Source organism: Pan paniscus, chromosome X, assembly GCF_029289425.2.
Source record: "Pan paniscus chromosome X, NHGRI_mPanPan1-v2.0_pri, whole genome shotgun sequence".
In the NCBI taxonomy this organism is placed as follows: Eukaryota; Metazoa; Chordata; class Mammalia; order Primates; family Hominidae; genus Pan; species Pan paniscus.
In genome coordinates, this window is record NC_073272.2 from 155,860,386 (window position 1) to 155,882,597 (window position 22,212).

Sequence of the window (22,212 nt, forward strand, 5' to 3'; positions counted from 1 at the left end):
AATACTTTGGAAGACTGAGGCGGGTGGATTACGAGGTCAGGAGTTCGAGACCAGCCTGGCCAATATGGTGAAACCCCGTCTCTACTAAAAATATAAAAAATTAGCTGCCTGTGGTGGCGCACGCCTGTAGTCCCAACTACTTGGGAGACTGAGGCAGGAGAATAGCTTGAACCCGGGAGACGGAGCTGGCAGTGAGCCGAGATCGCGGCACTGCACTCCAGCCTGGGCAACAGAGTGAGATTCCATCTCAAAAAAAAAAAAGGAATAATCAAACTAAAGTCCTGCAGAGTTGAAATACGGTAATGGCTTAAAAGTATCTATTTGTTTTAGCAACACTGTTGAGAATTCTGTCTGTAAAGGAGAGGTGAGAGAAAGGCCACTAGCTTATCTGTGTTTGGTCTGTGTTTGATGAGAGGGCTTGGGGTATGGGGTTAAGAAAGGTGACTTTGGAATGTTTTAGATGAGAGAAATTTTGACAGCCTTTAAGTCCTGATAGTAAAGAGCGAGTTAGCAGAGAGCCGTTGAGGAGTCATGCAACGGAAGGGTTCATCAGAGGAGCTTGGCTCTGAGTCGGCAACAGGGAATAGGGATGGAAGAGGGCTGGCTTAGATCAAAGGAGAGTAGTCGTTTATTATTATTGCAAAAAGAATAGGAGAAAGGATTGGTGAGGGGTACAAGAAAATTAGAAAATGTCATGGCGAAAGTAGAGGCAGTTCCTGTCAGATGAATTCTATTTTGTCTGTGAGGAAACGGGCGACGCTGCCTACTGAGACTAAGCAGGAGAGACGGGGCAAGCTTGGCTCTTCATTTATGCCGCCTACTCATTGCTGGTAGATTCTTTATCTAGCCTGCATCCTCTCATTTTCCTGGATCCCTATACGGCATTTGACGCTGTTTACCACAAGAGCTGTCGAACGAACGTGAAACACTCAGTGATACTCCAATCGGAACTACTACTCCCAGAATGCAGTACGGCTCCTGGGAAGTGCGGGGGGCTGGGAACCCAGCAGGCCTAGCCGTGTCGCCTGCTGCCATTGGAGGAGCGCTCCCACTCCCAAGAGGCCACGCGTAGACGGGGCGCTTCATGCGGAAGTCAGCGGCGTCCGGTCCCAGCCTCCTCTGGGAGCGGGCAGTTGGCGACCCTGCACTGACCCGCGTCCCTCCGTCCCGAGCCCGCGCGCCCTCAGAGGGTGCCCGGACAGGTAAATGGAGTGGGGTGCGCCCTGCGGGAGGCGGGGAGAGAACTGCGGAGGGAGGGCGGAGGTGTCGATGGAAAGGTGCTGGGGTGGAGCGAGGAGGCAGTGCAGGGGTGACTTGGGCTTCTCTGGTGTCGACAGTTCCAGTTGTCGGGCAGGACCGGTTTTGGCGAGGTGCGTCTTATGCCACTGGAAAGGCCTCGAGTTAAAGAGTGTCAGAATGCGTCACTTAAGCTGTCATTACAGGAGGGAAAAAATGTTAACTTTCTCTCAGTTTGTATTCTACAAGACCTTTCTGTAGCATTTAAATCTCTTGAGATCGCCCGAGTCTTCTAAAAACTCTCTACGTCTTTGTTCGGTGACGTCACTTTCTGCTTCACCTTCTACTTCTGGCTGTTTATGCGCCTTCGTGGGTTCCTAGCCCCTTATTCGCCCTTCCTCCACTGCTCAGTATTGACAGTCCCCTTCTTCCTCTGTTCAGGAACTGTATTTCTGCCTAGACCCGTTTCCTCAGCTTCAGACCTGTTTGGTGTTTTTATTAATGGCCAATGTTTATCAAATTCTGACCGCGTACTTTGGTAAATGCTTTACATCTCCCTCTCCCGTAACTCTCACAAACAACCAACTGTCTTCATTTGGCCTCATTAATTGCTTTCAACTACCTGTATCTCCATTATCCCTCCCTTGATCCCAGAGGATACAGTCATGTTTAGGATATTAATTCCCTTTGAATACCTGTGGCTGAGAGCAGATCCATTCATACATTTAACAAATATTTATTGAACGGCTGGTATATGCTTGACACTCTTTTAAGTGCAGGGGATACAGCTGTAAACAAGACTTAGGAGGTTGCTACTCTCAGGAACTTACATGTTTGTGTCTAGAGGGGAAAACAGGAATAATCAGGATTATGTTATGTATTGGTTAATGCAAAATAAAACAGGTGGTTGACTTGAAAGGATGGGACCCTATCCTAAGAAAGTCAGAGGTCAGGGCATCGTCCAGAAAGAATAGTTGTAATACCAACAGGAATAATCTTGATCTGTAACATGACTTTTCGTAAACACCTCTTCTTTCCCCCTATCTAAGCAGTATTTATTCTTCATTCTTCTATCTCCTCCAAGGTTATTGCATCAGAATTCATGGTTTATCTGTAGTTGGTTTATTCCTTCTAAGACCCAGAGAGAAGAGTGGGGGATTGGATTACTATTAGCTCAACTGCTTTATCTTACTTAGAAAGATAGTTTGGTTGTGAAAATATTATTCTTACCAGGTCCTTCTGAATATAAAGTTATCTACCATTTATAGTATATTTAAAACCAAAATATGCTCAATGTTCACTCATTTATTCAACAAATATTTGAGGGAATATTAGATGGTAGGCACTGTGCTGAGCACTGGGAAAATAGGGTAAAATAGACACTTTGACCTCTCTTCCAAGGAGAAATAATCCTAACAGTATACTGAGGAAATTTCTAAGGCATAGGCTGACACCTGCATTCCTGTTCTTCATCCGAGGTGAGATCATCACAAAACATTAAGACATTTCCTGAGCAATTGTGGACATTCTTAGATTATTCACTTATTATACTTTATTGCATTTATTTATATCTGTCTTCCCCATTGTTCTATGGCTCCCTCAAGTATAGGAGTCCCTTCTTCCTTAACTTTATACCTCTAGTGTCTACTTTGACTGTCATATAGTAACCCACCAGTATATACGTGTTGAACTGAAATAGACTCCCTATTTGATCAAATTTAAATGACATGATTTATACAAGGCCTTCTTTATGTAAGGCCATCAGCCGTATTCCTCAACCTTCTCATTCACCAAAGGTGGACCATTCCATCTTATCAGGCTAGCTTATGTACCTTCTTTACCTTGCTCTCAGTGCCTTCTCTTCTTCCATCCATCCCTCCTAAAAGGATCTCCCATCTCTTCCCAAGCACCTTGTGTACCTCCCTCCATTAATTTAGTGGGCCAGTTAATTTAATAATCTGCTCATGATACAGGGGTGGAAAAAAATTAATTTCCTTTTTATATTTCCTATGAAACATTCTGCCAATGAACTCTTGCAAGAATTAACATAATAGATCCTCCTGCAATAATATAATGATACAGAATACTTTTTAAAAATTTTGCATTGACTATCACCATGTGCTATGTAATGAGTTAATTCTACTACTTTATTTGAACAGTTGTATAACCTCTGTTCACACAGCATGTTTTGGTATCATTTGGTTTCTACTTGGTAGAAACACATCTTTTTTTTTTTTTTTTTTTTTTGAGACGGAGTCTCACTCCGTTGCCTGGGCTGGAGTGCAGCGGCGCGATCTCGGCTCACTGCAACCTCCGCCTCCCAGGTTCAAGCAATTCTCCTGCCTCAGTCCCCTGAGTAGCTGGGATTACAGGTGCACACCACCACGCCTGACTAATTTTTTTTTGTATTTTTAGTAGAGACGGGATTTCACCATTTTTGGTCAGGCTGGTCTCGAACTCCTGACCTCAGGTGATCCACCTCGGCCTCCCAAAGTGCTGGGATTACAGGCATGAGCCACCATGCCCGGCCAAGAAGCACATCTTTGAGTATTACTTTCTCAGCCTGAGGTAATTTAAGTGGTAATGTTATTCTGCCACATTGTCATTTTCAGGATGTCAGATAAAAGCCTCAAGTATTAAAATTAAACTTTTTTTTTTCTTTTGAGACAGAGTTTTGCTCTTGTTACCCAGGCTGGAGTGCAATGGCATGATCTTGGCTCACCTCAGCCTCCACTTCGCGGGTTCAAGCGATTCTCCTGCCTCAGCCTCCCGAGCAGCTGGAATTACAGGCGTGTGCCACCACGCCTGGCTAATTTTGTATTTTTAGTAGAAACGGGGTTTCTCCATGTTGGTCAGGCTGGTCTCGAACTCCTGACCTTGGGTGATCCGCCCGCCTCAGCCTCCCAAAGTGCTGGGATTGCAGGCATGAACCACTGCGCCCAGCCAAAATTAAAGTCTTATTCCATGCAGGTATCTTTCAATTGTAAATCATTACTGCAAAAGACAAATTTTGTCTTTATAACTGATTAAAAACAACAGCAGTACAAGAGTGCTTGAGTCATGACTGTCGTGAATTTAGGATGTGCCAACCTAAGATCAGCCAGATACTTCTAAGATGTAAACATTAAGCATTGTTATTTTAGGTGATTTATTGACACCTATTCCTTTATAGACAGGAATGCAAGTGCAGCACTGAATTGTGTGCCATTGCTTGTTTATAAGATACACATGTAGATGATCCAGAATATTCTTATACATTTTTCAGTGTTATCAAAATACAAATGCAGAATTAAAAGATTTCTCAAAACACATGGACTTGGCCTTTCCCCTTACTCAGTTACCTGAAACTGTCTTCAGCCTCTACTTGAAGATGCTTCTGCTGAGGAGGAGCATTTTCATCATTGCTGTTCTATGTTATTACCAAATTTTTTAATACAGGCAATTTCTTACTTACAAATGGATATATTCTAAAAGTACTGTTGTAAGCTTATTGTTTGGAACGCTGGATGCATTTCCTTCTATAAATAATGCTATCCATGACATTTACATTGTTATGCCAACCAGTATCATTTTATTAACTTTTAATTTAGTGGACTCGAAGACCTTCCCCACAATTTACAATAATTCCTCTATTAAAAAACTGCATTTATAATTCTCATTTGAATTCCCTTATAGCATATCTTTTTTTAGAAACCCAACAACTAGAACAAAAATATCCTTTCTTTAGTCCCTTAACATAGTAAAAACAGGCTTTTCTAACTCCAAACTGTTGTGGGTGACCCTTCTAGCCCTTAGCTCTAAGGACAGTCCTCCAATATGAGCAAGGAAAACGAAGGGACAGAGGTTTTAGAGAGGGAGGCAAGTTGGGTGATATGAGTATCTGGAAAGGGAAGGGTAGGATTTATTTGGGATGAACTGTGAGTTTCTAAAATGGAAGTTTGCATTGCTTGTCAGCCTTTTGGCTAAGATCAGGTGTAGTATCAGTTTAAAATGGGGGTTTGTTGTGGGTTGAATTGTGTCCTCCAGAAAGCTCTGTTGAAGTCCTAACCCGTGGTACCTCTGAATGGGATCTTATTTAGAAATAGGATCTTTGCAGATGTAATTAAGATGTAATTGAAAATGGGGTCATACTGGAGTAGAGTGGGCCCTTTATCCAATATGACTGGCATCCATATAAAAGAAGAGAGACAGAGAGAATGCAGTGTGAAGACACAGATACAGAGAACACCATGTGACTACAGACGTAAAGATTGAAGTGCTGCACCTCCAAGCCAAGGAACACCAAGGATTGCCACCAAACTATCAGAAGCTAGAAAGAGATAAGGAAAGATTCTCTTCTACAGGTTTCAGAGGGAGCATAGCCCTGCCAACATCTTGATTTTGGACTTTTAACCCTCAGAACTGGTAGGCGATACATTTCTGTTGTTTTAAGCAACCAAGTTTTTGGTACTTTATTACTGCAGCTACAAGAAACTAATACAGGATTCTTAGCAGGAATAAAGTAGAATTGGGATGGTGGCTGTGGGACCAAGTGGGGAGTGAATAGGAGAACAAAGAGGAACAGTGTTGATATGGGGCTTTCCTTTATGTTGCATTATCTTTTTTTCTTCCCTTCTCTCTCTGGCTTATCTTTTCATTCTTTTTCTTCTTGGATCTTATCTTTATATAGCACTTTATGGTTTATTAGGCATTTACATACTGCTAATAATTAGCAGAGCCAGGTTTTCTAACTTCAAGTGCAGTGTTTGTTGTGCCACAGTTGTTTCTGTTATCCCAATACTCATCAAGACGTTATGGATTCTATTACAAGACACTTACAATGGGGGCAGGTAAGACTTCATAGGTGGGATTTTTAGCAGTATAGCAGAGAGGAAGGAATTCCTATTAGTGACATCTGGAAGGAAAGTAAAGTTTCTGTTGCTATGTACCCACTGTTTAACAGTCATTTTTAAGTTGGGGACTGCTTTTATTGGAAGAAACACTACTTGCGTATAACTTATATTCATTGTTCCTAGTTATATTCCGAATAATGTGCTCCCTGTTCCAGGTGACTGTACTTTATATAAACTCAAAAACTATTGTCATGTTCCCTCTAAGTACTCTCTTTCTCATGTTACATATCTCTAGTTCCTCCAGCCAGTCTTCAGATGACACAGTCTCCATGTCTCTCACCCGTATTGTATTGCCTCCCTTTTGGCCAGTCGTTAAATATTCTACCCAGAATTGAATTCAGTATTTTACATATGTTCTAACCAGCACAGAGTGTAATGGGACTAGTACTTAAACAGGTCAAGACACCCTATTTCTTAATGTACTTTGAGATTATGTAAGCATTTTTAAGCAATATCGCATACCGTTGGTTCATAATGAACTTACAGTCCACTGAAACACTAGATCTTTTTGTATTAATTGTTGCCAAGGTCAGTTTTCTTCTTGAACCTGCACAGGGACTGAGGCTGCTACTTTTTCATCTCTCTGTTCCAGGGACCATATGATTTCTTATCTCTGTTTCTCTTTGTGTTTTTGTTCCTCTCTACTGTGTCTCTTTGACCCTAAGCAATGACCTCCTTCCTTGTTATAAAATTTCACTGATTGTTTTACAGTCTTCATTCTCTTTCTTTCCTTTCGGCTTCTGGGCCACCACACTTTTGGCTTTCCCATTTGGTCCTCCTCAGTCTTTGTGAGTCTCTATTTATCTACCTTTCCCTCAACAGTTGGTTGTGCTTTGGGTTTTATCTTTGGCACTATTTTTTTTTTCTGTATGCAATATATCTTCAGCAAATAAATCATGTTTAAAATGGCAGATCTAACTGAGCTCATCTGGGAATAAAAGGGCACAGAATCAGTCCCGGAGGAAAGTCAACATTTAGAGGTCAGGTAGAGGAGGAAGAGTCAGCAAGAAGACAAAAAGAGCAGCCAGAGATGTAGGAGCATTTCAAGAAGGAGGGTCGGTCAGCAGTGTTGACTGTGCCTAAGAGGTCAAGTAAGGTAAGAATAGAGAAGCAACCACTGTATTTTGCAATATAGAGGCTGTTGGTGACCTTAGGAAGCATGGTTTTCTGGAGTTTTAAGGGCAAAAGCTGGATTATAGTAAGTAGAAGAGTTGAAAGGAGGCAGAGGAGCAGAGATAATGCGTAACGATGCTTTGAAGAAACAGAACAGGGCCAGGTACAGTGGCTCACGCCTGTAATCCCAGCACTTTGGGAGGCCAAGGCAGGTGGATCGCTTGAGCCTGGGAGTTCAAGACCAGCCTGGGTGACATGGTGAAACCCTGTCTGTACAAAAAAAATACAAAAATAGCCGGACATGGTGGCACACACCTGTAGTCCCAGATACTCCAGAGGCTGAGGTAGGAGGATCACTTGAGCCTGATGAGTGGAGGCTGTAGTGAGCCAAGATTGTGCCACTGCACTCTAGCCTGGAGCTTGGGTGACAGAGCAAGACCCTGTCTCAAAAAAAAAAAAAAAAAAAAAGAAAAGAAACAGAACAGTAGGATCCACAGTTAGGGAGGCTTTAGGATCAAGGGAGATAAAGTATAAGACAGCAATTTGGAAACTATAACTTACTGCATATGTGTAAGGAGAATTCTAGAAAGAAGATGGTTGAGATCACAACCCTGGGGAACAACTTCAGTTAGAGAGTAGGAATGAAAAAGAGATCCCCAAAAGGCATTCAGCCCGAGAGACAGATGAGCACCTTCTGCTCTGTGTGCTGTCCTTCCATGCTGGGATTGCAATAAGGAATCTGCACATTCCTTGATCTCAAACAGTTTATAGTTTGCTGTTGTGTTTCACAAAGTATGTTTGTGTGAATCACCTGCATCCAGACAGACTTGTATTAAATACAGATTCCAGGGCCCTACCTCAGGCCTACGGAATCAGAATTTCAGGAAGTGATGCCAAGAGTTTGAATTTTTAGCAAATGACTCATACTCTGCCACACAAGATGATTCGTATTCCCACTACAGTTTGAGAACCACTGGTATGTTGGGTACTGAGCATGTTAAGAAATAAGAGTAGGTTTAACAGTTAATCGAAGACTAGAAAAGGATTTGTTCGTCTCTTTTTATGTTTATGCCATTAAATAAGAGAAGCTGGGCTTGTTAGGTGGGAAATAATAGCACATATTCATAGGCAGACATAAGGAAAATAATCTTAAACTCATGCCATATGGTTTTAGTAATGTTTTGTTTATGAAGGGTCTTACCATTCCTTTCTTGTGGAAGCTTTGAGTTATTTTCACTTTGTTTCTGTTATGGATAATGCCTTTATACTGGCAGTGTACAGTAAAAGGGTAAGATTATGAGCTCTAGAACCATACTGCCTAGGTTTAAATTGCAGCTCCACACTTACTAGCTCTGTAATTTGGGGGAAATTATTTAAGTCATCTGTGCTTCAGGTTTCTCATCTATAATAGAAGTATCATAATAGTGTATAATCTCATTGAGTTGTGAGGATTAAATGGATTAATAATTATAAAGTACTTAAAATGGTACCTGGCCACATAGTAAACAATAAATATAGGCTATTTTTATTGTTAATAGTTATCTTTGTGAATCTAGAGTCTTAACTTCTGTTGAACTATTTCTCTAGGATAAATTTTCAGGATGGAATTTCTACATTAAAGAATGAAGACATCTTTATGTCCCTTTGCTATCTATAGTCATTGCTTTTCAAAAGAGTGATATCTGTTTGTGCTGTAATAATTTGTAAATGCAATCTATCAATGGTGTGTGTGTGTGTATGTGTTTTGTATGTCTCTTTATATGAATGCATACAAGCATGGCTTAGGTTGTAAGTTTGTAGAAAACTTTGACCTTCTTTTTAAGCCTGCTCTTAAGTCTGTTATTAAGTTTCATGTTGTAGTGCCTCGTTAGATACTATCTCCAGGTAGTATGTTGGTAAATGGTAGTAAGTTACCTTTGAAAGATTATGTCAAAGAAATATTCTAAATCTGTGTCTTTTTCCTTTTGATAGACTGAAGCCATGGCGATTCTTTTTGCTGTTGTTGCCAGGGGGACCACTATCCTTGCCAAACATGCTTGGTGTGGAGGAAACTTCCTGGAGGTGACAGAGCAGATTCTGGCTAAGATACCTTCTGAAAATAACAAACTAACGTACTCACATGGCAAGTGAGTTCTGTTCTGCATGTGGTAAGGGATGAAAGAAGGGAATTCTGTTACTCTAATCAGAATGGTAGAAAAGTAGAAAACAAGCTTCTAGGTACATAATTTGAATAAGCTGACAGAATAGTAACCTTCACCAACTTAGAAAATATATCTGGTTTTGTTACTTATAAATTTAACTTGTAATTATTTTATTCTATTATTGAAGTGATATTTTATTTTGAAGAAAGATGGAAATGTTAAATGTAAAAATGACTTTGCTCTAGAGCTGTGTGATATGTGAAATAATTCAGATAAGATAGATAATGTTCCTTTGTTCATTCTTTCAGTAAATATTTACTGAGCACTTAACTATTGCCAGGCACTTTGCTTGGTGCTGGGGATATAACAAGATATGTAGTATTTGCCCTCATAAGGGTTATAGTTTAATGAGGGAGAAAGTCAAATCCACGATGTCAAGGGTTGGGGGGATGGGAAGTAGTAGATAGGAGAATGGTATTCCAAGTAGAAGGAACAGCAGGTAGAGAAGTATGGAGGCATGAGATCATAGGGCGGGCATATTTAGGGAACTGCAGACTGTTCTCTGTGACTGGTGCCCAGGATGGTGAAAATAAAGCTAGAGAGATGGGTAGAAGAAAAGTCATGTAGGGCCTTGTAGGCCATATTAAGAGCTTGGACTTTACCTTGTGGGCAGTGGAAAGGCATTGAAGGTTTTCAGCCAGGGTGTGACACAGTCAGGTTTGTTTTATTTATTTATTTATTTATTTATTTATTTATTTAGAAACAGAGTCTCACTCTGTCACCCAGGCTGGAGTGCAGTGGTGCGATCTTGGCTCACTGCAATCTCCATCTCCCAGGTTCAGATGATTCTCGTGCCTTAGCCTCCTGAGTAGCTGGGATTACAGGCGTGCACCACCATGCCCAGCTAATTTTTGTATTTTTAGTAGAGTTGGGGTTTCACCATGTTGGCCAGGCTTGTCTCAAGCTCCTGACCTCAGGTGATTCGCCTGCCTTGGCCTCCCAAAGTGTTGGGATTACAGGCGTGAGCCACTGCGCCTGGCCCTTCGGTCAGTTTTTGCTTTAGAAAGATCACTCTGGTGGCTTATTAGAGTGGCCATAGTTGGGAAATCTTAGTAATTAGTTTTAAAAAGTGCCTCAACCTTCCCCGTTGGCACTTAAAAATCTTTTCTTACTTAACCCAGCCTTACTTCCTTAGTTCTTATCTCAGAATGAGGTCCTTATTACTTTCTATGGCTAACCCCTTATACAGTTTAAGGTGTGCTCTAAGCTACTATGAGAGAGACCCCCAAGATACAGTATTAATTTTAATGAGATAGTCCAGAGATGAGTGGTTTGGGATGTTGGGGTGGCTCTGCCATTTCCAATTCCCTAATTCCCAAAGCAATTAGTGCTTTCCACTTCTGGCCAAGGCAGCTCCTTTGATGCTTGTTATATCCCAGTGCTTGCCCAGTAATTTTAAAGGCAGGGCCCAGAAGTGGCCTGATATTGTTGAGAAGTTTCCACTTACATCTTACTGTTCACTACACAGTCATGTAGCTAGCATAGCCAGAAGGGAGGCCAGGAATTGTCATCTCTGGCTATGCAGTCGTAGGCTCAACTAAAACTCTGTTACTCTGGAGGAAGTTATAGGATATCAGGGGATGACTTGCAGTCTTCCAGCCTACTCTTCTGGCCACCCAGATATTTCAGTGAACCTTTCTTCCCAAACGTAGAATACGCCTCTTCTCTGAGAGAGGTAGCTCCAAAGACCTATCTAGTCAGTGTGTTTGGCTCCAAGTCCAGCATGTCTAGGTGGTACACAGTCCTATCCATCAGGCCCTGGTGTGGCTCCTGTGGTCCACTGACCATAAAGTAAAAGATAAGTCATATGTTTTCCCTGCTTTCCCAGCCTAACCCAGTAGACAATGGTGAAATAAGAAAAGGATCATCACAGTGAGAGTTACAAACTCCCATTTGGAAAAGGGAAGAATGAGAAACATGTAGAAGTCATTGCTTTCCAGTAATGATCAAATAATTGCCTCACACAATTTCAAAGACTCCCTATTCTGACCAGGAAGTGGTTAGTGGTTCTGCTTTCTTGAAGGAACTCCCTCACCCTTTTTCCCTGACTCCTGGCTTTGTTCTCCAGGAAGTTTTTCCTTTCTGGCCACATCCAAAATGGTAGTTAGAGAGTATATCATCTTTGGGAATTGTACACATTTTGTAGTCCTCTTGCTGCCAGTGTAGGTTTGTGGGCCTAGAGGTTAGGGGTTAAATAATCTTAGCTTCTTATGATTTTGGCTTTATACTTTCTCTAAAAATGTATTAGACTTACAGTCTTTGTGTTTCTAGGCAGTTCCTGGGAAAATGTCCAGGGAAAGCACATGTAGTCGTCCTTTTAGAGGCAAGACTGGGAAATAGGGCATATATCTTCCACTCATGTATTATGAGCCAGAATTTAGTCACAGCCATATGTAGCTTTAAGAGAGTATAGAATATGTAATCCAATTAAAATGCAGTTATAGTAGAAGGAGATGTTATCTGTCTGCCATGCCTCTCTGCCTGTGTCTCTGATCTAGCTGTGTTATTTCGAGCTTTGGTACCTTTTTTTTTGATGCTTTTGTTATCTTCTAGGAATGCTGTTCTCCCCCTAAGCCTCCTTGTAAACTTTTGCTCACTTTACAGGTCCCAAGCGAAATACTTTCTTAATTTGTACTTTAATGCTTCTAAAAGGGCAGTTCTGATCATATTCCTTCCTTCAACAGATACTGTCTGCCCTCGAGGTAAAATTCCTTAACGGGACTTGGAATATTCTTCAAGATCTGCCACTTTTTCCTTCTGTGGGCTCATCTTTTACTACTTTAGTCCTCAGTTTTGCTTTCCAGCCATACTTCATACTTAGCCATTTACAATTCAATGCTAGGTTCTTTCTCTCTTCCTAGCCTTTGCAATAGCTGTTACCTTTTACTGGAATATATTTATCTACTTAATTTTTTAAAAATCTCACTTTGTGTGCCTGAGCTTAGATGTTTCCTTTTCCAGAAACCCCTGAACATTAACACTGAGTCAGGCACCGCAATCAGACACTCTTTTTATGTGTCTACATAGCATCTAGTTTGTTCATATTGTAACACTTTTCACACTGTATTATTATTATTATTATTATTATTATTATTATTATTGAGACGGAGTTTCGCTTTTGTTGCCCAGGCTGGAGTGCAATGGCGCAATCTCAGCTCACCGCAACCTCCACTTCCTGGGTTCAAGTGATTATCCTGCCTCAGCCTCCCGAGTAACTGGGATGACAGGCGTGTGCCACCACGCCTGGCTAATTTTTGTATTTTTAGTAGAGATGGGGTTTCACCATGTTGGCCAGGCAGGTCTCGAACTCCTGACCTCAGGCAATCCGCCTGCCTCGGCCTCCCAAAGTGCTGGGATTACAGGCATGAGCCACCGTGCCTGGCCTCAGACTGTATTATAATTGAAATGATTGTTTATTTATGTACCCTGACTGTAGGCTTCTTGATGGCAGGGATCATACCTTGTTACCTTTTGTGGCCTGTGCACCAAGTGACTTACAAGTCTGGTTTAGGAGAAACAAATTTTATGGGGAAAGTGATGACTTTCATTCTGGGCATGTCATGTTTAAGCTGTCTATGGTATGTCCAGTTGGATATGTCTAGTAGACAGTAGTGTAGGTAGTCCTGGAGCTCAGGAGATAGGTCAGATGGAGATTTGGGAATCATTGGCATAATTGTGGTAGCTGAAAACAAACTACAACAAAACATGAGAGTGCATGCTGCCCTCCAGGGAGTAAGTGTGAAAAAAGCAGGAGGCTAAGGAAGCTAGAAAACGTTAGTGTAGAGGGAAAGGGACTATGATATAAACCAGGTATATTAGCCTGCTTGGGCTGCTATAACAAAATACCATAGACTGAGTGGCTTGAACAACAGATACTTGTTTCTCACAGTTCTGGAGACTGGGTGAGGTGCCCGCTAATTCAGTTCTTGATGAGGGCCTTCTTCCTGGCTGGCAGATGGCCACCTTCTTGCTGTGTTCTCAGGTGGTGGAAAGAGAGTGATCTCTTTCTTCCTCTTTTTTAAAGCCACTAATCCCATCACGAGGACCCCACCCTCATGACCTCATCTAATCTTAAGTGCCTCCCAAAGGCCTTGTCTCCAAATATAGTCACACTGTAACATATGAATTTTGAAAGGACACAGTTCAGTCTATAGCACCAGGCAAGCCTGATGTCAAGAAAGCTAGTGAAGATAAAACACTTTCCAAAAGGAAGTGGTCAACACTATCATATGTTTCAGAGAGAGCCACTGGATATGGCAATGTGGAAGTCATTGGTGGAAATGGTGCAAATAGTTTTAGAGTATTGGAGGAAAAGATTTTGCCTGAGTTCCTGTATCTCCTTGTAATTCATGTCAGTCCTCTGTGAACATTAATATAATTCAACAGGTACCCCTATCTATCCACTTGCCCAAGGTACAAATGTGGGAGGCAAAATTTAGTTAACCTGTCTCATGCCAGTCACCAAGTTCTATAAATGCTGCCTCCTATCTCTTCTCTGTCCCTTTTTCTTTATTACCCATTCTACTTTAGTTTATTTCCCTCCTCATTTCTTACCCGGTATACTGCAGTAGTCTCCTGTCTGGTCCTCCTTTGAGTCAGTTTTCCGCACTCTAGCCAATGTGTCCTTTGTTTTTTTTTGTTTTTTTTTTTAATGTGTCCTTTTAAAAGTGCAAATCTGATCACACCCTCCCTAGGCTAAAACTTTTGGATGTTTATTCATTATTCTTAGGATAATGCACAGTGTGGTTTATAAAGTCTTGTATAACCTGGTTTTTGCTTACTTCTCCAGTCTTGTCTGTCCAGATAATTCACTTTTTCTTCACATTCTGTACTCTAGTCATGTGAGCCAATTTTACTTTCCTAAATCTATTAGGTGCTGTTTTACCTCTAGGCCCTTATGCTTGCTGCTTCCTCTCTGGAAAAACTCTTTGCTCACTTTTTTTTGTTGTTGTTTTTTTTGAAACAAGGTCTCACTTTGTTACCCAGGCTGGAGTGCAGTGGCGCAATCTCAGCTTACTACAGCCTCAACCTCCTGGGTTCCAGCGATCCTCCTGCCTCAGCCTCCCAAGTAGCTGGGACTGTAGGCGTGTGCCACCACACCTGGCTAATTTTTGTATTTTGTGTAGAGACGGGGTTTTGCCACGTTGCCCAGGCTGGTCTTGAACTCCTGAGCTCAAGCAATCTGCCCGCCTCAGCCTCCCAAAGTGCTAGGATTACAGGCATGAGCCAGCCACCACGCCTGGCCTTTCGCTCACTCTTTACCTTGCCATCTGTTACTTATTCTTCAGGTCTTAAATCAGACATCACTTGTTCTGGGAAGTCTTTCTGGTTACCCTTTGGCAAATCTCCATTTCGTGCCTCATCTATTAATATGTCCCCAGAGCACCATGTACTGCCTTTAACTTTCCTGTCATCCTGTTTGCCATGCTGCACTGTAATTCCTTACACTGTGATCCCTATGAAGACTGGGACTTGGTGGTTTTGCTTTTTTGTATCCTCAGCATCCAGCACAGTAACTAACTCAAAGTGGATACTCAAATGTTGAGAATTTGGTAGAAAAGATGTTTGCTTTAAGAACTTAGGAAAAAGCAAAGAAAACCATATGGCCTATTGGGGGTTAATCTTAATTACATGCTCCTCCTAAGATGTCATCTCTTGTTCATGCTTTAAGAGTCCAATTATGCTTTTGCAGCTATCGTTCTAATGGGTAATACTCATGCTGTTGTGCTATGTAGCTAGAATAGAGATCTTTTTATTTCTTATGTACTTCTATCAGTTTGACTTGAAAGAAACAGGTATATTGGGAAGGGGAAGAGGGAGAATAGACTGTATCCGTAAGTAATATGGTGACATTGGCAGTACTGAACGTGCTTATACATAGATAGAAGATAGAAGTAAAAGTGATGTTGCTTATAACCACAGTAAGTTTTATATCTTTTATTCTACAGTTATTTGTTTCATTACATCTGCCAAGACAGGATTGTATATCTTTGTATCACTGATGATGTAAGTAACTTGAAGACATATTGCTATTTAACTATGTGTACTGTTAATACAGCCAGTTCTTAATTATCTATACCAGGGGTCCCCAACCCCCAGGCTGCAGACCGGTACAGGTCTGTGGCTTGTTAGGAACCAGGCCACATAGCAGGAGGTGAGTGGCCTATGAGCATTACCACCTGAGTTCTGCCTCCTGTCAGATCAGCAGCAGCATTAGATTCTCATGTGAGTGTGAACCCTGTTGTGAACTCTGCATCCGAGGGATCTAAATTGCATGCTCCTTAGGAGAATCTAATGCCTGATGATCTGAGGTGGAACAGTTTAATCCCGAAACCATTCCCCCTCCCCCAGTCCTTGGAAAAATTGTCTTCTACAAAACCGGTCCCTGGTGCCAAAAAGGTTGGGGACTGCTGATCTGTACCTATAGTGGGCAAACGTGATGCGAACTTTACATAGCTGGAATTGTTAATATTTTGCATTTGTCATATAGAGCAGCAAATGTTAAGAAAACTTGATACTGGGGTATGTGCAAATCAACTCAATTTTGGTAGAGTTTTAGCTTAGCCTCTTGCAACTTCTATATTTATTCTATTTTGTAGTGAGAATTGATGTTCATAATTATAATTCTTTGATATCAAAACCTCTCAAAAATTGTTTACGTGGAATGTTAAATTAGATAGCATCATTTCTTCTATCAGTAGTTAATGAATCCTTTAATGTATGTGAACTTTGGAAAAACAAAATTACAATACATTATGATCAGCTATATAAACCTGTAGTTTACATTGGTTAGGTATGACTGTTTGTCGGCTCTCAGCCCAAAATTCTCAGTAACTTAATGATGTCATTAAGGTCCTTTCTCTTCTCTGCTTTTCTCCATGTCTCCTTCTTCCCAGACAGGTTGCCATTATGGTTACGTAGAGCTACATACTTATTTATTCATGTCCGGAGAAGAGGGACTGTGTCTTCTTGAGTGTCTTATTGTAGGAATGAGGAAGCTTTTCCCAGCTGCATGCCCTCCCCTCCCCCTGCTTTCAAAGTGAACTTCCTTTCATGTCTTATTGGCTGCATGCTCATTTCTAAACTGCCTACTGACAAAGAGACTTGGAATTGGCATGGTTGCCATAGATCAGGGTTCCTAATCTTTATTGTATCACAGACTCGTCACTTGTGGGACACTCCCAGAATGTTTTTGTTTTCTTTTTTTAATTTTCCTTTTCCAGAATGCTTTTAAATGTATAACACACACACAATTCTAACAAAGCCAATTATATTGAAATATATATATATAGTATTCAAAATATTTTAAAAACTTGATGTAGTAATATATATGCTTCTTTATGAACTCATTAACAAGATCTAGTCATAGGTCTAATAACTAATAATCTTGATGTGATGGGTGTTGACAATATTTTGAGATATCTGTAACTGTGATGGTATACGAAAAAAGATTTCTGTTGGTGACAGTTACAGGTACTGTTTAATACTACCCCGATTATGAATATACAACCTATATTCACAATTGAAATATAAGTTAACGATTGATAAAAATAATGATGTGATTTTCTTTTTTTCTATCCAAGTTCAAAGGCCCCTTGAATTTGGACCATTGACCCCAATTTAAGAACCCTTGGCTTAGACTAAGCATCTTGGGTGAAAGGGAAATGACTGTCAACCATAGTGATCATCACAGTGATTTTTATCTCTGGCTTCACAATATTTTCCAAAAGTACAAAAAAATCTAGCTATATGTGAAATGACTGATGTGAAACAGCTTGTAGTAGAAGGAAAATACTAATGAAATCTGGGATAGTTAGAGTCGAGCCTCATATTTCTTGAGCTATAATTTGATACACACATATACATGTATACATAAACACACATACACACATTCATTTTTTTCCTCTAAGGTATTCTTACAGAGAACACACATACTTTTTGGCTGGCTGGGATTAGACATGAGTATGTCACTTGATCTTTTCAAATATACCACCACTATTGAAAAAATTCGATTTGAAGTTAATATCAGTAGTAGTATCTGTATGTGTGAAAGACTCTATGATTATTATGGGATTTATTAAACATATTCTTGTGCTGGGCCTTCTAATAGATCTTATGAAATATATGGAGGAAGTAAAATTCAATTCCTGATGTCAAGAAGTTGATAACCTAGGTATCATTATCTTCAGTTGTCAATGACCAGATATATCTGGATTCATTCTCAGCTCTTTCATTTACTAGTTGTTGGACCTTTGGACAAGTTAGTTACTTTTTCAGAGCCTTCCTTTACTTATCTTTAAGATAGGATCAATGCTAGTTCCTCCTCAGATAATCATTGCTCAGTAAATGTTAGCTGTTTTTTATTGTTGTTCTTAATCACTCACATCATCTTTGTTTACTTTCTAAATGTGAGTTCTGTGTTGATCTCTTTTCAGGATTTTGAACGTTCCCGAGCCTTTAATTTTCTGAATGAGATAAAGAAGAGGTTCCAGACTACTTATGGTTCAAGAGCACAGACAGCACTTCCGTATGCCATGAATAGCGAGTTCTCAAGTGTCTTAGCTGCACAGCTGGTAAGATCTTTCTCAGGATAAGGTATTTTGATTTATATCTTCTTCATTACCTTCAAACACTATGAATCTAGGGGGCCCTGACCTGCAATATAGTTTTCTGATTGTGTTACTGTAAGCCAACATAATAAAACTTCCCTGATTAAAAAAAAAATGTAAAGGGGCCATTTTAGGGTAGAAAACAGTGATAGTCTTTATTATCTGTATTAATAGTGGTCACAGTGTCTCATGATTGGAAGAGCATTAAAGATCATCTAGTTGAACTACCCATCTGATGCTTAAATGTGTTCAGCATGCCAAATGATCTTTTAAACTATACATAAACCTTCTACCCTTCCATGAGGGAAATTTAATTTTCTAACAACCCAAATTAATAATTTGAAACTCTCCTCATCTGTATGAATCCCTAATTGTCAGCTTAGTGAGGTTTTACATGTGTATATACCTGTGAAATACCACTGTACTTAAGGCAGCATTTTAATCACCCTAAAAATTCCCTCATATCCCTTACCAGTTGGTCCCCTCCCCTACACTTTGCCCCAGGCAACCACTGATCTGTTTTCTATCACTATAAATTAGTTTTGTCTTTTATAGAACTTTCTGTAAATAGAATCATACCGTATGTAAACTTTCTGTAAATGGAGTCATACAGTATGTACTTTTTTGTGTCTTGCTTGTTTCAGTCAGTGTAAGGCTCTTGATATTCTTCCGTGTTGTATAAATCAGTAGTTTGTTCCCCTTTTTGCTAAGTAGTAGTATATGCATATACCACAATTTGTTTATCCATCCACCTGTTGCTGGATATTTGGGTTGCTTCCAGTTTTCAGCTATCATGAATAAAGCTGCTGTTAACCTCCATGTATAAGTCTTTGTGTGGACATATGTTTTTATTTCTCTCTGATAAATACCTAGGAATGGAATTGCTGGGTCATATGGTAGGTGATGTGTAATTGAAAAAAAAAAATCACCACTTTTTTTTTCCAAAGTGGTCGCACCATTTTATATTCCCACCAGCAGTTCCAGTGTCTCTGCGTCCTTGCCAGTACTTGATGTGGTCTTAAGTTTTGCCATTCCAGTTGATGTGTAATGGTATCTCATTGTGGTTTTAATTTATGTTTTCATGATGTCAGACACCTTTCGAAATGCTTCCCTTTTATCCATGAAACTATTTGAGTATAAAGACGTAAGCTCTAGCTATGATTTTGTTGTGAGTTAAAAAAAAAGCTGTATTGTAATGGAATACTTTCACTTCTCCTGTGGTTTTAATACTCTGAGTATTACATTTCTAAATTTTATGCACACACACACACACGCACACACATACTCTTCTGGCAATAAAGTCCCTTTAAATTGGTTACTTATAAACCTTTATTATTCAAGCAGTTGGTTTGTTTCATACTCCCCACTAGGAAATGTTCATCTATGTAAAACTGTATAAAACACTACCCACAACAAAAATACCAGTACTTAGTCAAAAGTAAAGGGTCAGCTAGAAACAAAACTTTCAAATTAACCAATTTGTCATTAGCTCTAGATCTGTGTGACCTTCTGAACAAAATCTCTACCTGTTCCTTCGTCTGTAAATAGAGATAATAATAGCATCGTTTCATAGAGTTTTGGGGTGGATTAAATAATATCCCGTTTGAAGCACTTAACACAATGAAATGACTGGAACATTGTGTATTAAGCACCCCATAATTGCTAGCTATGGATAAATAATTTCAAACTATATATTATCAGTGTCTTAGATTCTAGATCCTGTGAGAAGCCAATAAAAATAGTTTATATGCTGTGATCCTGGCAGATACAAGAACAGATGCTGAGAAGCTGGGCCAGCCCCTACCTCATCATACTCAAGAAGTGGGGAACAATTTTGCAGCATTCTTTCCCCCACTGCCCCAACTACAGTCTTCTTTTTCTCCTTTCTTCCTTGTCTGAGCACAGATTATCTATCCTCCCCAATCTCTGCCCCACAAGTCACATGTATATTTGATATAATGTTTATTTTTATTTTATTTAAAATAAGGTAATTTTTAGACTACATACTTATAGTTTGTATAGAAGCATTTTTTATGCTGCCCATATTTTTTCCTGGGTATTGTAACATTTTTCCAGTGAAGTGACATGTATCTTTTATATCAATAGAGACATAATTTTATAGCATTCCTCAGTGTAAATTGTCATTCCCCTTATTTTTGTTTTCCTATTGTAAATAATGTCTGGGTACCATAAGTTAAAACTTATTTTCTTATAGAAGCATCACTCTGAGAATAAGGGCCTAGACAAAGTGATGGAGACTCAAGCCCAAGTGGATGAACTGAAAGGAATCATGGTCAGAAACATAGGTATGTTTCATGGCATAGTTTCATGCATGTGGGCAAAAATGATAAAGATTACTTGACTGGGGTCAAATTATTCTAGAGAAGCCAAAATAGCACTTCCTTATTCTTACCATTGGAAGTTAATTGTCAGCTGAGACAACTGTGATACTGTCTGCTTGTGCAAATGGTTTCTTCTTTGTCCTTGCAACTATTCTTCATTCTAAATTTACTAGTTTGCTTAACAAGACTAATTTCTAAGAACCTTATGATAATTCAGCAGTTTAGAATAATTTGGTCAGTGTGATTGTACAGTATTTCACTGAGTTAATGTATCACGGGTTACCTAACCTTGCCTGAATTTTGGACGCATAGGTTCTTTAGCACAGTGTTAGAGTGCTGTTTTGCAACCAGATAAGGAGCTTGCTGAAGAATGTCAATCAATATTGTGCTTCCTTCACTGAGGCCCTCTTGCTATGAAAATGTCAATTGGACTGAACAGTATGCTTAGAGACTTAGTAAACCAGTTGCAAATACTCTTAAGTAGGACTGATTTAGAAGTTTATCCTACAGTAGTAACCGTACTGTTATATTTTTGTGCCTATTATGTTTTTCTTATTTTCTTGAGATTAATTATCAGGAATGGGATTAATAATCAAAATGCGCAAACGTTTTCGTGGTTCTTGATATGTACGTCTTGGCTATTTAAAGTGATTTCCTTTAATTGATTTTAGTCTTAATTATATATCTAGATAGAGACTAGAGAATCTGTTGAGACAACTACTATTTATTTTTACTCTTTTTTTGTCACCAAATGTATTTATTTTGCCCGAAAGTGAAGGCAGACAATTGCTACAATATTATTTATTGCAGATGCATAAAGTTTCCAGAAAAATCAACGTTTTTAATCGACTCCTTTTAAATGACTTATTTATTTTTAGAGTTATAGAAACAGCAAATTTAATCCATCTTGAATTAATTTTTGTATAAGGTATAAGGAAGGGATCCAGTTTCAGCTTTCTACATATGGCTAGCCAGTTTTCCCAGCACCGTTTATTAAATAGGGAATCCTTTCCCCATTGCTTGTTTTTCTTAGGTTTGTCAAAGATCAGATGGTTGTAGATATGTGGCATTATTTCTGAGGGCTCTGTTCTGTTCCACTGATCTATATCTCTGTTTTGGTACCAGTACCATGCTGTTTTGGTTACTATAGCCTTGTAGTATAGTTTGAAGTCAGGTAGCGTGATGCCTCCAGCTTTGTTCTTTTGGCATAGGATGGACTTGGCGATGCGGGCTCTTTTTTGGTTCCATATGAACTTTAAAGTAGTTTCTTCCAATTCTGTGAAGAAAGTCATTGGTAGCTTGATGGGGATGGCATTGAATCTATAAATTACCTTGGGCAGTATGGCCATTTTCATGATATTGATTCTTCCTACCCATGAACATGGAATGTTCTTCCATTTCTTTGTATCCTCTTTTATTTCATTGAGCAGTGGTTTGTAGTTCTCCTTGAAGAGGTCCTTCACATCCCTTGTAAGTTGGATTCCTAGGTATTTTATTCTCTTTGAAGCAACTGTGAATGGGAGTTCACTCATGATTTGACTCTCTGTTTGTCTGTTATTGGTGTATAAGAATGCTTGTGATTTTTGTACATTGATTTTGTATCCTGAGACTTTGCTGAAGTTGCTTATCAGCTTAAGGGGATTTTGGGCTGAGACAATGGGGTTTTCTAGATATACAATCATGTCATCTGCAAACAGGGACAATTTGACTTCCTCTTTTCCTAATTGAATACCCTTTATTTCCTTCTCCTGCCTGATTGCCCTGGCCAGAACTTCCAACACTATGTTGAATAGGAGTGGTGAGAGAGGGCCTCCCTGTC

General features: G+C 39.8%; 1 protein-coding gene across 4 annotated transcripts in view; it reads left to right on the top strand.

Moving 5' to 3' along the window:
* Nucleotides 1–989: 989 nt before the first annotated feature.
* The window catches only part of VAMP7 (vesicle associated membrane protein 7), a 62,719-nt gene continuing 41,496 nt past the window's right edge, over nt 990–22,212 (top strand). The window contains exons 1-5 of one of the 4 annotated variants that reach the window (XM_003807323.4): nt 990–1,202; nt 9,213–9,367; nt 15,391–15,448; nt 17,878–18,015; nt 20,267–20,357. In XM_003807323.4, the coding sequence (XP_003807371.1) occupies nt 9,222–9,367; nt 15,391–15,448; nt 17,878–18,015; nt 20,267–20,357 (433 nt within the window). In that variant the 5' untranslated portion in view covers nt 990–1,202; nt 9,213–9,221. Of the gene's footprint in view, nt 1,203–9,212; nt 9,389–15,390; nt 15,449–17,877; nt 18,016–20,266; nt 20,358–22,212 lie in introns of all 4 variants that reach the window. The other 3 variants (XM_034949643.3, XM_034949644.3, XM_003807325.3) reach the window with 3 other exon arrangements.